Genomic DNA, 16,190 nt, shown 5'->3' on the forward strand with positions numbered 1-16,190 from the left:
GCAGCCATCCTCAAGGCAAAAATGCAAAAAAAAAAAAAAAAAGAGGATCTCATTCCTCACTGGTCAAACTCCTCTCCAAAATCTCTCCACCTTTTTTTCTGTCTCAGAGTCCTTATATAGTTGGTTTTAAAAATATTTCCCAGAATTCATAGCCATAATTTTCCAAAAGATTAATTTGTTATGAACTGGAACCTAACCAGACAGGAAATCTTTTATTCACCTATGATCAGTTTTTTCTTTCTTTTTACCTCCTTTTCTACCTTCTATTCAGTTCAATAAAATTCAAGTTCTCCTTCATTTTTTCCTCTAAGAGACAATGACTTAAATTTTCTTTGATTAAATCCCAACTCTCTTCTCCCCTCATGCCCCAACATGCATAGACACATCTGTTTTACTAGACAAATGACGTGTATTGCTGCCACCCAAACTGGGGACAATCTGGCCATTTTTCTGTCTGAATTAGTCCCATCATATACCTAACACTAAATCACCAGTTAGTGCAGTGCAAGAATTAATTGGGGCACAGCTATTTACATATTCAGTGTCCAGAAAGAGATTCAAATATAGATATAAATATAAGATAAAGGTGATATCGCAAGTCTATATTTCCTTTTCCCACTAGGGAAAAGATAAACTTGTTCAAAAAATGTTGCTGGGACAACGGGTCAGTCCTTTAGAAAAGATCCCAAATGAAACAGACCTAAATGTAAAGAATGATATTTTAAAATACTGAAAGAAAACATTGGTGAATTCTCAGCATAAGAAAAGATTTTCTAACCATGACTCAAAATCCACAATAAAGAAAAGATTTATTTAACTATATAAAAACTGAACTACATAAAAATAAAGAATCTTTGACATGAAACACCATGTCAAAAGACATCTGAAAATCTAGGAGAAAGTATTTGTGATTTATATTAAGGGGAAATAGGGAAAGACTAGTATCTCTAACATACAGAGAACACTTAGAGGGGCTGGGGATGTGGCTCAAGCGGTAGCGCGCTCGCCTGGCATGCGTGCAGCCCGGGTTCGATCCTCAGCACCACATACCAACAAAGATGTTGTGTCCGCCGAGAACTAAAAAATAAATGTTAAAAATTCTCTCTCTCTCTCTCTCTCTCTCTCCTCTATCACTCTCTCTTTAAAAAAAAAACAAAGAACACTTAGAAATTGAGAAGAAAAAAGACAAAAACCAAAATGAACAAAAGTGTGAACAGAAAATTCAAAAACAGATTTTTAAAGGATCCTTAAACAAATGAAAATATGATCAGCTTCACTAATAATTAATGAAAATTAGGACTACACCAAAATATCATTTCCCAACTATTAGATGACAAGAGGTAAAAAATATCACAACACATTCTGTTGGTGAAGCAACACTTCCATACATTGCTGGTAAAATGCATGGTGGTATGACCCTTTTGGAGGAGAATTTGGTACTAGCTAATAAAATTACAGATGTTTCTGAGTCATCAGTCCCTCTTTTAGGAATACCTTAAAGATACAAATCCATCAATACAAAAATTAATACACACATGCATGCAAGGCCACAAAATTATTATATAGTCTATCTAATTTATTTTTTTAAAGAATATGTTTTAGGACTCTTTGGTTGCAGTGTCTTTTTTAGCTTTCCTTTACTCTGCCTAGCTTCCCAGTCTTTTCTTTCAATGGTTCCTCTTCTGTTTTCCCCTCAGCATAGATCTTTCTCTCAGCTCCTTAGGCTGAAGGAGGCAAAACTCGTTGGTATTATCCTCTGGGCCATGCCAACAGATTTAATGCCTTCTAGCCCCACTTCCTTCTTCATTTAATCTTCTGGATAACCCATCCCTGCTCTCCTCTCCCATCACAGTCCCTATGAAAACACTTCTTCCCAATCACCTTTTCAATTTTTCATGAAGTATATATTAAACACTTTGGGTTACATGATATGGATTTTAACTTTTGCAGGAAAAAAGACTTTTACAATAACTTCTAAGTCCAGGCTTGGTGGCTCGTGAGGCTCAGGAGGGTGAGGCAGGAGGATCAGGAGTTTAAAGCCAGCCTCAGCAAGGTGAGGCACTAAGCAACTCATTGAGAACCTGTCTCCAAATAAAATTCAAAAAAGGGCTGGGAATATTGCTCAGTGGTCGAGTGCCCCTGAGTTCAATCCCCAGTACTACTACTACTACTACTAATAATAATAATAATAACAATAATACCTTCTAAGTCTAATGCTTCTCAGGTCAAATAATACTTTAGACTTTGGCCTGTCTCAATCACTAGTGATCAACCTGTCTTGCATATTGACAATTTTTTCAATAAAATAAAAATAGAGCATTAATTTCTATAGATTTAAAGATATTTTCTTACAACTTGAATCACATACCTTATTAAAAATAATATTTTCAGAAATAAAAGAAATAAAAGAAAATGGCATGGCTTTTAGTATCTAAAAGGCTTACATCTGTGTAGGCAGCTGGGAGGCAACTTTATAATCTTTCCTTGGTTATAGTTGTATGATGCTTTAAAGTCTACTAAGTGCTTTCAGGTGTCAAGTGTCTTTATTTTATATTGAAATGAACCCTTAGGCTAGGTATCATTATCATTCTCACTTTATAGATGCAGAAATTGATCTTAGAGAAATGAAGTGACTGGCCTGAAGTCATGGAGAAAGTAAGCAGCAGGCTGCTTTTACAATTTTATATTTTCTTCTGTTCAGTGCAGCATTTATTGAGCTCCTGTTGTATGCCAGACAACAACATTGCTGGGGGTACAGAAGTGGATAAGGTGCTATATCTGGTACCCACAGGTACCAGATATAGTACAGAACACACTGTTCTCAAACCAATGTTCTTCTTTCCTACACCTGAAGGATCTCCTGTTTGGGCTAGCCAAGGAAGAATGAGCCATGGAACCCAAAGCAGAATTGGCTTTCAGGAAATAATTGCAGGTCCCTAGAAGTGTGAGGATGTAGTACAGCTTCTTCCAAGGGGCAGTTGGCACTTGTGTTCCCTTAGAACACACAGATAAAGAAAAAGAGATTCAAAAAAAGCTACTCTCCTCGCAAAATAATTTCCCTGAAAACTTTTTCTTTCCTAATTCACTGATTACAAAGGGCTGAAATAGTAAGTTTGAAATTAGATTGAGACCTGTCTCAGACCTATGGGTACCTGTCATAGGTCTAAATGTGTCTTCTCATTATATTAAACCCTAATCACCAATGTGATGGGATTAGGAGATGATTAAGTCATGAAAGAGTGTGGTGCCTTCATGAATAGGATTAGCACCCTTATAAAAGATTCCCAAGGAAATTTGTTTGCATCCTTTCATGATGGAGGGGAGGAATATAGCCATCTAGCAACCAAGCAATTGGCCCCTCATCAGACACTGAATCAGCTAGTACCTTGATCTTGGATATTGTATCTTGATCTTGGATCTCCCAGCTTCCAAAACTAAAAAATAAATATCTGTTGTTTATAAGATGTATATCCTATTATGTTTTATTACAGCAGCCTAGATGGACAGAGATAGGGCCCACAGTGCCCTTGTTTGTCAGTAACAATATAAATCATCCATTGTGAACTATTAGTGTTTCATTCTTTGATTACCTGTGGGGGAAAAAATTTTTTTAGTCCACCTTGGGCTGAACTAGCTTGATAAGGGATATTTTGGTAAACAATCTAATGGTAGAACTCCTGGGTGGCTAACCAGGCCTAGAAAAGGGACATGCCCACTAGGCAGAGGAGGCTGTGTTTGAGCTCTGCCATGAAACTCCCAGACTCCTTTCCCCTCTCCCCGGTGCCCTCCACCACCATACCACAGGGAAGCATAGTGGAAGGGAGCTGGGCAGAGATGTGTGGGATTCCCACATAAGCTGACAATGTGGCACACCCTCAAATAAGTACTTTTAAAATACTAACTCAACAATTGTTAAGGAGTGAAGAGCTGCAAAGAAAAGAAGAAAAGAAGCACTGAATCAGTTCTGACCCAATCTTTCTAAGCAAAACCAAGCCTTGCAGTAAGGGGACTCTGCCTTCATCAAAGCAAGTATACTGACCTGTTACTACATGAGCAAGCTCCTTTGGGGGTCTCTCTCTGCCAAAGCTTAACAGCCAATCTTCATTTTCTTTCTTGCTGTGCTTTAGCTTTCTGGCTATTCTCCAACACACCAAGTTCATTCCCAAGACCTTTGAATTTCCTTCTCCACCCCCACTCCAGAAGGAACAATCTTCCCACAAATGTTTACATGATTCATTCCACTTCATTCAAATTTCTGTTCAACTAACAGTTTTTAAAGAATATTCCCCTGGCCAGCTAAGCTACACACACACACCCTTCCTGCTTTATTTTTCTTTATGTTTACTAACATTATTTGCATTTGTATTGTTTTGTTTGTTTATTGTCTTCTCCCTTTAGAGTATAAACCATAAAAGCAGGTAAATTATCTCTTTTCTTGATGGTACCAATCAGTTCCTGGCTCATATAGGCACCAATTCAAGCACTGCTTGAATAACAAATTAAACAAATAAAAGAATTAATGATGGGCTGGGGATGTGGCTCAAGCGGTAGCGCGCTCGCCTGGCATGCGTGCGGCCCGGGTTCGATCCTCAGCACCACATACAAACAAAGATGTTGTGTCCGCCAAGAACTAAAAAATAAATATTAAAAAATTAAAAAAAAAAGAATTAATGAATAAGTGAATTAACAACAATATTCTTCCTGAGAAGAATTGAATTCTCAGCAGTATAAATTTTCTCTATTCATTACAGTTATAGGGATATAACCCTTTTGTTGATTAGAGTCCCAGGAAGGTCACCACTTGTTTCATTCCTGCAGTCACTAATTTGCACTGAGTCCACAAGGTCATAACCACCACTGCCTGTTACCTCCTTTCATGGGCTTCTCCTTTTTGCCAGGATCCAAGCACCACTTCACAAATGAGGCAAGTATGCTCAGAAAGACAAGCTAGAGTGACATAATATTGTGAACTGTAGGAGATTATCCTCATGCTATGTTGATTTAAGGACTGTGGTTGAATGGCTCTGCATAGCTATTCTCTTGAGCAAGCTTCACCTGCTATGATTACTTATCCTAGTTAACATCCTGTAGCTATTTCTGTGTTCAGAGAATAGCCACTGCTGATTATAAACTGACCCTGGCAGGACAAGAGCCAATGACTCCATAGTCTCTGTAGTGGTCCTTGATATTTTAAGGGGACACAGAGCTCCTTTTAGAATTTATTTTTCTAGATGGACAGAATGGTTTTTTAATTACTTATTTTTATGTGGTGCTGAGGATCAAATCAGGATTGAACCTAGGCAAGCACTCTTCCAGTGAGATACAGACCCAGCCTCAAAATTCTTTTGAGAATTTAATAAAAGTTAAAATCTATTTCCTTCCCCTGCCCATTCAAAATACTTGAAATTACATACAATTTTAGATGGTTCCCAAAACCTATAAAGCCCATCCATGATACCAAAAAACAAGCCACATTAGGGTCATTTGGAAAGGACCATGTCTGGTGTCTAGATTAGGACCTTTGTGGGACTGGAGAAAATGGACAGGAGCTTCATTTTCCTGGGTCTCTATTTGAGATTTCATGTCAAGAAACAAATATGGCCATTGTATACACATACAGAGAATCCTATTTTAAACACACTCCAATTATGTAACCCTATTTGGGGGGTTCCTTCTGAGAGGGTCTGCTTTAGGTATTACCTGGCTTTCAATCATTTAGACTTTCTAAATTTTTCCCATTATGGTGTGATCCTTCCATAAGAGCTTTAAAAGAGCTCAGTGAAAGATGTCACTGCTGTGGCCACAGGGAGGCAGGGTAAGTCCAAAACACAGTCTACAGCAACAGTGACCCAGGCTTTCTTCATTTGGCACAGCCATCCAGACATGGCCACAGCTTCTTTCTAGAAACCCTGCGTTTCATGCCATTAGAGGGGCTCATCTCATTAGGCACACAGTGTGTACTCTCCAGCCAACGTAGGAGACGTCTCCTCTCTGACCCCCAAGGTTAGCACATATAGTTGTTCATGTGAGGAATACTGCAATAGGGGTTGGTCTTGGATTTTGTTTTGTTTGTTTGTTCTTGCAGAACTTGGGATTGAACCAAGAGCCTTGCATTCTGGCAAGAGCTCTAACACTGAGCTACATCCCCAGCCCTGTGGTTGGTGTTCTTATGTTTTGGTAGTTGTCAGGGAATGAGAAGAGGCCAAAGGAGAACAGGGTATAGAATAGGGTGCAGGTGGTATTTAAAAAAAAAGGAAAATGTATTCTTATTATATAAGAGCTAGCTAATAATTTTGTTGATGAGAGAGAAGGAAGAAAATTATATTTGTTGGACCTATTGCATGCCATTCTTAGATGCCTCTCATATTTTAATGCCTCATGATAAGTAGGAAATGGGTTTTATTATCCCTACTTTGCCCAAAACCACATAGCTAACAACTTTTAAGGTACAATTAAACCTGGTGTTTCCACTAAATCCCACTGCCTTTCATAAACTCAGGAAAAGGGGGGGGGAAGCCCTTAAGAAATAATTAATAAGTGTCATTGATATTGCCCAAATGAAGCCCACAGATACCCAGGGGTGCTAATTAAATTCAGATAACGGAGGATATATTTAAGCATAACTTCTGGACAAAGTCAGTGCTGACTTGAATGCTGGAGGAGGTGCAGGCCATGGATTGACAGAGTTATAAAAGCACTAAGGAAGGAAGGAAGTCATGTGACAAGGAGACTAACTTAGCTAAAGCAGAAGAGTTACAGGAAAGAGTAATAAGACCAATTGTTTGATTCAATGGATGCTTGCTAAGCTTTAACTCTGTGTAAGGCACTGAGTTGGGGGAGAGGGAGAATGCAAACAAAAAGAAATAATTCCTATACTTGAAGAGTTTAAATGAGAAAGATCATATGTGTTCTGATATAAAAATAGTACAAAGGTAGAATGTAATGTGAACCATGTATATGTGAATGTAAACCAAAAGCTGTGGGAATATGTCCATGGAGGTTAAATCAAGACAGACAACATGAAGAAGGTGGCATTTGAACTTGATCTTGAAGTATGATGGGAAATCAAGATCTGCCTAGGTCATCACAAATGAAGGGAAGGGTAATTGAGGAATAATGAGTTGTACCAGATGGTCCAGGATGAGTAAGTGACAGCAATAATGAATATGTGCTCTATAGAAAAGGAGAGATCTGAGAAAGCATGTTTCAGAAAAACTGGGCCAGAAATCAGATCTAAGTATTAGAGAGGAAAAGAGGGAATTTGCTAAGACAGCTCAGGATCTACTGCTGTAACCTAGGTACAAGAAAATTGAGCCTGACCAGTGACAAAGAAAATGGAAAAGAAATTTCCTCTAAAGTTTCCTGGTTCACACATTAGTCTTTAGTGCAAATTAGTATGGATAATGTGAGCCTGTCCCAGAAAGATACTTACTCCCTTCAAGACTGCAAAACCTGAAGTCCAGCACTTCTATGGAAATTATGTGAGAATTTTTCCAAAGGAAGAATCTCTACTCTGTGAGTCTTCCAATAATGTATAGGCTAAGAAGTTAGAAAGAACCTCAGGAATGTTGGTGGGTGTCTAATTGCCTGGCTCATCTGAGAAATACAGCATTTCCCTTCATTCAGGGGCTGTATTCTGGATGGGTTCTTTATAAAGTTGACTTTGTCAGCACCCTCTCAGAGATGCACTCTCCTTCCCAAGCTCAAGACTAATATTCTGGCCCAAGTCAGGATATTTTGGAGAAAAGAACCATGACCTCAATAATCACCAAGAAGAGCAGAGGTAACACACAATCCTTGCCATTGGGACACATTCCTGAGCCTGTAGATCTTCTCTGAGCCACACTTGAAGGGGCCTGCTTCTCCTCTTCTCTGTGCTCATTTCTTTATTTTTTTATTATTATTATTATTAGTTGTTCAAAACATTATAAAGCTCTTGACATATCATATTTCTTACATTTGATTCAAGTGGATTATGAACTCCCATTTTTACCCCGTATACAGATTGCAGAATCACATCGGTTACACATCCACGTTTTTACATACTGCCATACTAGTGTATGTTGTATTCTGCTGCCCTTCCTATCCTCTGCTATCCCCCCCTCCCCACCCCTCCCCTCCCATCTTCTCTCTCTACCCCATCTACTGTAATTCATTTCTCTGTTTTTTTCCTTTCCCCTCACTTCCTCTTATATGTAATTTTGTATAACAATGAGGGTCTCCTTCCATCTCCATGCAATTTCCCTTCTCTCTCCCTTTCCTTCCCACCTCTCGTCCCTGTTTAATGGTAATCTTCTTCTCATGCTCTTCCTCCCTGCTCCGTTCTTAGTTGCCCTCCTTATATCAAAGAAGACATTGGGCATTTGTTTTTTAGGGATTGGCTAGCTTCACTTAGCATAATCTGCTCTAGTGCCATCCATTTCCCTGCAAATGCCATGATTTTGTCATTTTTTTAGTGCTGAGTAATACTCCATTGTGTATAAATGCCACATTTTTTTTATCCATTCATCTATTGAAGGGCATCTAGGTTGGTTCCACAGTCTAGCTATTGTGAATTGTGCTGCTATGAACATCGATGTAGCTGTATCCCTATAATATGCTCTTTTAAGGTCTTTGGGGAATAGTCCGAGAAGGGGAATAGCTGGGTCAAATGGTGGTTCCATTCCCAGCTTTCCGAGGAATCTCCATACTGCTTTCCAAATTGGCCACACCAATTTGCAGCCCCACCAGCAATGTACAAGTGTATCCTTTTCCCCACATCCTCGCCAGCACTTGTTGTTTGACTTCATATTGGCTGCCATTCTTACTGGAGTGAGATGGTATCTTAGGGTGGTTTTAATTTGCATTTTTCTGACTGCTAGAGATGGTGAGCATTTTTTCATGTACTTGTTGATTGATTGTATGTCCTCCTCTGAGAAATGTCTGTTCAGGTCCTTGGCCTATTTGTTGATTGGGTTATTTGTTTCCTTATTGATTAATTTTTTTAGTTCTTTGTATACTCTGGATATTAGGGCTCTATCTGAAGTGTGAGGAGTAAAAATTTGTTCCCAGGATATAGCCTCCCTATTTACCTCTCTTATTGTTTCTCTTGCTAAGAAAAAACTTTTTAGTTTGAGTAAGTCCCATTTGTTGATTCTTGTTTTTATCTCTTATGCTATGGGTGTCCTATTAAGGAATTTGGAGCCCGACCCCACAATATGTAGATTAGAGCCAACTTTTTCTTCTATCAGACGCAGAGTCTCTGTTTTGATATCAAGCTCCTTGATCCATTTTGAGTTAACTTTTGTGCATGGCGAGAGAAAGGGATTCAGATTCATTTTGTTGCATATGGATTTCCAGTTTTCCCAGCACCATTTGTTGAAGATGCTATCCTTTCTCCATTGCATGCTTTTAGCACCTTTGTCAAATATAAGATAGTTGTAATTTTGTGGATTGGTCTCTGTGTCCTCTATTCTGTACCATTGGTCCACCCGCTTGTTTTGGTACCAGTACCATGCTGTTTTTGTTACTATTGCTCTGTAGTATAGTTTGAAGTCTGGTATCACTATACCACCTATTTCAGAGCAATTAGACGAAAGAAATTAAAGGCATAAAGACAGGAAAAGAAGAACTTAAATTATCACTATTTGTGGATGACATGATCCTATACCTAGCAGACCCAAAAGGTTCTACAAAGAAACTACTAGAGCTAATAAATGAATTCAGCAAAGTGGCAGGATATAAAATCAACATGCACAAATCAAAGGCATTCCTGTACATCATCGACAAATCTTCTGAAATGGAAATGAGGACAACCACCCCATTCACAATATCCTCAAAAAAAGTAAGATACTTGGGAATCAACCTAACAAAAGAGGTCGAAAGATTTATACAATGAAAACTACATAACCCTAAAGAAAGAAATAGAAGAAGATCTTAGAAGATGGAAAAATATACCCTGTTCATGGATAGGCAAAACTAACATCATCAAAATGGTGATATTACCAAAAGTTCTCTATGGGTTTAATGCAATGCCAATCAAAATCCCAAAGGCATTTCTTGTAGAAATAGATAAAGCAATCATGAAATTCATCTGGAAAAATAAAAGACCCAGAATAGCAAAAGCAATTCTCTGTGCTCATTTCTGACCAGATCTTTCCCCTTCCAGTAGACACATTCATCCTCTAGATATGCCAATACCATCAATAAGGCTATGCCAAGTCTTGCTCAGGTCAATAAGACATCCTCCCTTCTTAGGGGAACTGGTTTTCATTGACCTGACCATTCTGTGTCGATTTTATAGTTTAACTATCTGAGGAAACTCCTATTTTTCTTATCTCCAGATTCTTAATAACTTACAACTGTATTTTCCCCACTATATCACCCATAGTAGGAGTTTCTAATCTTCTACCCTTTACACTTATTTTCTCTTCTCCAAAATTTTATCATTTGAACTCTAAGTAATTTTATCCTCTCTACTTCCAGAGCTCCTTTTCTTAATTCCATTTCTTTAGTTCTATAACTGCCCTGTGTGCTTTAGTAACTACTTTACCTCACTGAAGAGAAGCCACTAAGTCATTTCCATCCTTGTTGCCCAAGTCAAAGTCCAGGCAACAACCTTGGAAAAATTAAATTGCTTTTTGTTTTGCCAGTGACAAAATAATATTCACATTATTTTTTTAAGGATGCTTCTCTTTATTTACAAGGAATGTTTGGCAGTGTCTTTATATTTATCATTATACTAACCTAAAACATAATAATGGGACAGATGAGACTTTGGGGAGAAATGGTCAATAATAATGTTGCTTTATAAATTCCTAAGGGCAAAAAATGTGATTTATGTCTGATGAAATGAATGAAATAATTAGTTAACTTATGAATCCCAATAATTATCCATGGAAGAGGGTAGTTTTAATCCTCTGGTCACAGAAAAATGCATTTGGTACCTGCCTTGAGCCACAGAATAAGGCATTAAATATATGAAGTCATCTAACTCTTTCCACTCCTCTCCTGTGTTGAAACCAATATGTTGGACTAAAGTCCCTTTGTTCCCTGTGGAGTCTGTCACCACTACCTACTTATCCTCAGGAATGTCGTTCTAGAAATAAACCAGCCTTCTCCCTTGGATTCCAGCTTACACAGAAGTTAATTCATTAGAGCAACTGGTTTTTCTTAGGCCTTTTATAAAAGTATTTCAGAGAGTCCCTCATGATGAAGTCAAGGAAGTCAGGATCCTCTTCAGTTTCTTCCAGTTCTTGTCTCATTTCCTCTGTCTTTGTTTCCTCCATCACCTTATATTTGGATTTCACTAACATTCTTTATCTGCAAACCCAGACACCAATGCCAGAGATAGTGTTGCCTGAAGCTAGAAGTACACCACAAAACCTCGTTACCCCACTACCCAGCATCACTCGTTCAAATTTGGAATTAAATCATGCTCCACCAGGTCAATCCCTTTTTGCCATAGCCCAGTGGTTCATATTTTTCTCTTTTTTTAATTTTTTTAAAATTTGTTCTTATGACAGAAGTAATAATTATATTTTCACTATAAAATAATAGCATAAAGTCAAAATCCCCCTTATTAACTATTTAACTTACATTTCTGTATAATTTCTCTCCTTTTTATATTCTAAAATATTGTTAGACACAAGAAATTCACAACTACAATAAAATTAACAAATGTAGAAGTATGAATAGTAAAAAGGGAACATATCTCAGAGCCCTGCCCCACTTCCCCTCCCCATCTACTGTTAACAATTTGATGATAGCCTTCTAGATCTTTGTAAAGTGGACTTTACAAGTACATACATATGTATGTACTTAGGCAGATGGTTTTATGTTTGTACAAATTGAATCATATCTGTTATACAAAAACTTCATTTATTCACTTTATTTATTTACTAGCTTTCCGTGTCAGTACATTGTTTTACATTGTTAACAGCTGCATAATACTCCATAGTTTAAGTGTACCATGATTTATTTAAGCTTTCCCTTATTGATGGACACTGAAATTGCCTCCTGTTTGGGGTTTTGATTATTTGTTATGACCACAATGATACCCTGAACATCTTTGCATATATCTCTTTGTGTACTGTCTAAGAATTCTTTAGGCTAGATATCTAGAAATGCAATGAATGGGTCAAAAGATAGGTACATTTGAATTTTATATTTTCAGATTTTATAATCTAAAAATTAACACTTTAACCAATATTTATTTCCCTGTCTTCTGCAGAGAGTTCTATCCTGGGAACTGACATTGAACTTCAGATTATAGACAACGATGTTATCAGCATGGAATTTTTCTTCAAAGCCTGGCTGCATAACAGTGGAACAGACCAAGAACACATCCATCTCCTTCTTCCTTCACAGTGTTTCAGCAACATTTCCAGTGCCAGGGATAATCCAAGTATACAACCCACCAAAGATATATCATATAGGTTATAAATAGTCTTATCTAGGATTAGGACCGTAGTTCAGTGAATCATCAGAATACAGAATAGTTGAGGCTTAGAGATTGGATGAGGCTGTCCAGTGTTAGCACAAAGATTAAGAAGAAAACTTTTTAAAAGTAACACAGTTAGGGTTGGGGATGTGGCTCAAGCAGTAGCGCGCTCACCTAGCATGCGTGCGGTCCAGGTTCGATCCTCAGCACCACACACAAACAAAGATGTTGTGTCTGCCAAAAAAAAACTAAAAAATAAATATTAAAAATCTCTCCCCAAAAAAGTAACACAGTTAAAAAGCTAGACCTAATTAAGCCCAGACAGTAAGAGCCAATTAGTTTAGGAGCAAAACCTTAGATACCTCAATGATAGGTCATTGGCTACACTACATAAGAACACAATCATATATTTTCTCAGTATTCTCATTTTTAATGTGGCAAACATTATTGGCACTATAATTTGAGTCATTTGATGCCTCAATATCCACAGGACCTATGGCAAGAGGAAAAGAGCCAATATTAAATAGAAATCTCTCTAGGCAGGTACAAAATTGAGAAAACTAAAGCAACTCCAAAGGCAAGCCCTAGGGAGAACAACTAGTGTTCACAGACCATGTTCCCAAGGCAGTTTGGGCAATAATTGAAACTAAGAGATCAATCCTATGTTCCAGGCATGCCAGCAAGGTTCTGCATATTGTTCTTCTGGCTGATCTTGGTACTTAACTAGATAGTAAATGAGGCCATTTCTATTCTCCCGATCCCTTTGAAGGTTGGCTCAGGGACTAAGTTAGCAGGGCCTGCAATCAATACTGTCACTCTGAGCTTGGGAAAGCCAATTGCTTAGGGACCAGCTTCTAAGGGAAAGGATAAAGTGGATTGAATAGAACATTGGTAGTGGCTACAGACATCACTGAGGGTTGAAGGTTAAGTGGGATTTGATGCTTCCTGGAGCCCTTCTCACAGGCTCTGAAATGATACACTGGGGTTTCTATCTCCTCTGAGGGCTCTTTCTTGACCATTAGCAGTAAATTTGAGTTTTATGTTTGTTCTCTTTTCTTCATCTGTAATAGAACTCTGGTCTGACCATTGTTGCTTCAGGACAGGGAAGAGCCTTTTGGAGGTATAATTAAGTAAAATTTATGATTTCCCAAGACCTTTTCTTGCTAGGGATAGTCATCAGAACTCTGCTTCCCTCCAGGTAGCTAGTGACTTTATACAGAAGCTAGTTTATAATTAACATTATTGAATTTTCTTTCTCTGCCAAGCAGTATGGTAACTTGTTTCTTTGAATTATCCCTTTTCATGTTTATAATGATGTAATGAGGCAGGTACTATTACCATATGTCATTGAATCTAAGATGCTATCGATTAGAAGATACATCACTATTTTATGTACCACTAAGAAAGAAAACATGCCAATTAAACATGAAACAGTGTTTCCTTGTTACTTAGAAGTATTATTTTATCTTTATTGAGAGAGTTCTTTTAGATTAGAGTAGTAAGTGCTAAGAATGTCTGTCTGGCCAATGGCAATTGTAAGACAGATATAGAGATAGTGTGAGGGGGGAAATATGTCTTCAAATCAATTAAGTACAATATTATCCCTGTTTTATACATGAGAAAGCTGAGACAAAGAAATTAAATACTTTTCCATGGGTGTATAGAAAAATTAATAGCAGAGCCACCATTTGAAGCTAGACAATTCCAGGGCCCATTCTTTACCCTTAGGATCAAAATCTGTATTTCATACATCTGACCACTTGCAGCCCAGAGAATCAAAATGCACATCTGTCTGCCTCCAGACCCCGAGCCTTTATCCATCATTAACCTGCCCCATGCTAGACAACTCTGAATAAAGGAGCTAGAGGTTCACTTTTCTCATTAGGAGGGTGGGGACCCTACTACAACCAGTCTTTCCTCCACTGTTACATGACATCTGCCTATAATGCTAATCAGAATTTCTGTGGCTTCCCCCACACCCTTTTTCCAAGGCTTTCAACACCAGAGTCAGAGTCATAATGTTCATATCCATCTGTAATCATGTTTCAGAATCTTCAAATCTTAAGGTACATGTAGAACTTAGACCAAGACTTCAGTCAGTTGGTGTACTGGGAACATCTTCCTTTGAGCCCAGATGTTCAGACACAGTTGGAATGAGGTTAGGGAAAATTAGGCTTCCTCTAGGGTGATATGATCTGACTGAAATTATAAACAACCACAATAAAGATCATACTGTACTCAGCTATTATTTTTTAAACTAACAGCATTGCCTCACATATGGAGTTGTGGACATGTGTCTTACTACAAAAAAATAATAAATGAAGCAAACAAAACAAAAACTGTGAACTCTCCTACTACAGGCTCTTAGGAGGAATGCAGAACTCATCTCTAGGAGCTTCACTTAGAGATCTTGCTCTGGCAAACAAAGCATGCAGGCAATCACAGATTAATGTCTTTTCCTGTTCTCCAGTATGGACTTTGCCACCTCTGTACCTCAGCTCTGGGTGGTGAGAAGCATGCCTGCATCTAGATCTAAGCCCTGCTAAACAGTTTTTCCAGTCTGTGTAGTCCTCAGCCCTAGCTGCAATAAGAACCACATGAGGGCAGGGCATGGTGGTGCATGCCTGTAATCCCAGTGGCTCATGAGGCAACTTAGCGAGACTCTATCTCAAAATAAAATATAAAAAAGCACTAGGGAGGTTGCTCAGTGGTTAAGTACCTTGGTTTCAATCCTAGTACCCCTCCAAAAAAAAAGAACCACTGGGCTGGGATTGTGGCTCAGCGGTAGAGTGCTCACCTAGCATGTACGAGGCCCTGGGTTCTATCCTCAGCACCACATAAAAAAAATAAATAAATAAAGATATTGTGTCCAACTACAACTAAAAAACAAATAAATAAATAAATGAGAACCACTACAAAACTTTATAAAAATACATATATCTGGGCTTCATCCTCAGAGATCATGATTTAATTGATCTGGTTTAGACCCAGGCATCAGTATTTTTCAGAAGTTCTCTTGAAATTAGGCACAGTGGTGCACATCTGTAATCCCAGCTACTCAGGAGGCTGAGGCAGGAGGATCATAAGTTTAAGGACAGCCTCAGCAACATAGTAAGACCCTGTCTTAAGATAAAATATTTTTTAAAAGTAGGTGGAAAAAGGGACTGGGGCTGTAGCTCAGTGGTAAAGTGCTTCCCTCACATGTGTGAGGCACTGGGTTCAATCCTCAGCACCACATAAAAATAAATAAAGATATTATATATCCATCTACAACTTAAAAAATATTTTTTTTTAAAAAAGTGGGTGGAAATGTAGTTCAGTGGTAAAGTACTCCTGGATTCAATCCCCAGTACGGGACAGGGAAGGGCAGATTTCTCTAGGTGATTTTCATTGCAACCATCATTAAAAACTTTAGCTAGATGAACACAGCTGCCCAGTACTAAATACGAGGGACTAGAAGTAGAGAAGTCAAGCACAGAGGAAATGAGGGGAGCTGAAATCCTAGGAAAAGTCCCTCCAACTGACTTTCTGTGCTCTAGGAGATACCCGGCCAAGATATAGCTCACCCAGAATTAATATCTATGTCTTATTCACTGGGTTCAGGATCCAGTGAACACAAGCTGTTAGGTTTCAGTCCAAAGGCATGAGAGATAAAGGGATTCCACATATAAGTTGATTACCAGCTGAACCTGACATTTATATTGCCACTGTTTTTTTCCATATTATTTCTACTTTTGTTTTTACCTCACTAGTCATTTCACAATTCATT

At 38.2% G+C, this 16,190-nt stretch overlaps 1 protein-coding gene across 4 annotated transcripts in view; it reads left to right on the forward strand.

Moving 5' to 3' along the window:
• The window catches only part of M1AP (meiosis 1 associated protein), a 95,609-nt gene that overhangs the window by 58,562 nt on the left and 20,857 nt on the right, over positions 1-16,190 (forward strand). For all 4 annotated transcript variants that reach the window (XM_081265223.1, XM_081265226.1, XM_081265225.1 and 1 more), the window contains exon 5: positions 12,212-12,385. In XM_081265223.1, coding sequence (XP_081121349.1) covers positions 12,212-12,385 — 174 coding nt within the window. The remainder of the gene's footprint in view (positions 1-12,211; positions 12,386-16,190) is intronic.

This window comes from Spermophilus citellus (assembly GCF_964194105.1).
Source record: "Spermophilus citellus genome assembly, chromosome: 13".
Taxonomy (NCBI): domain Eukaryota; kingdom Metazoa; phylum Chordata; class Mammalia; order Rodentia; family Sciuridae; genus Spermophilus; species Spermophilus citellus.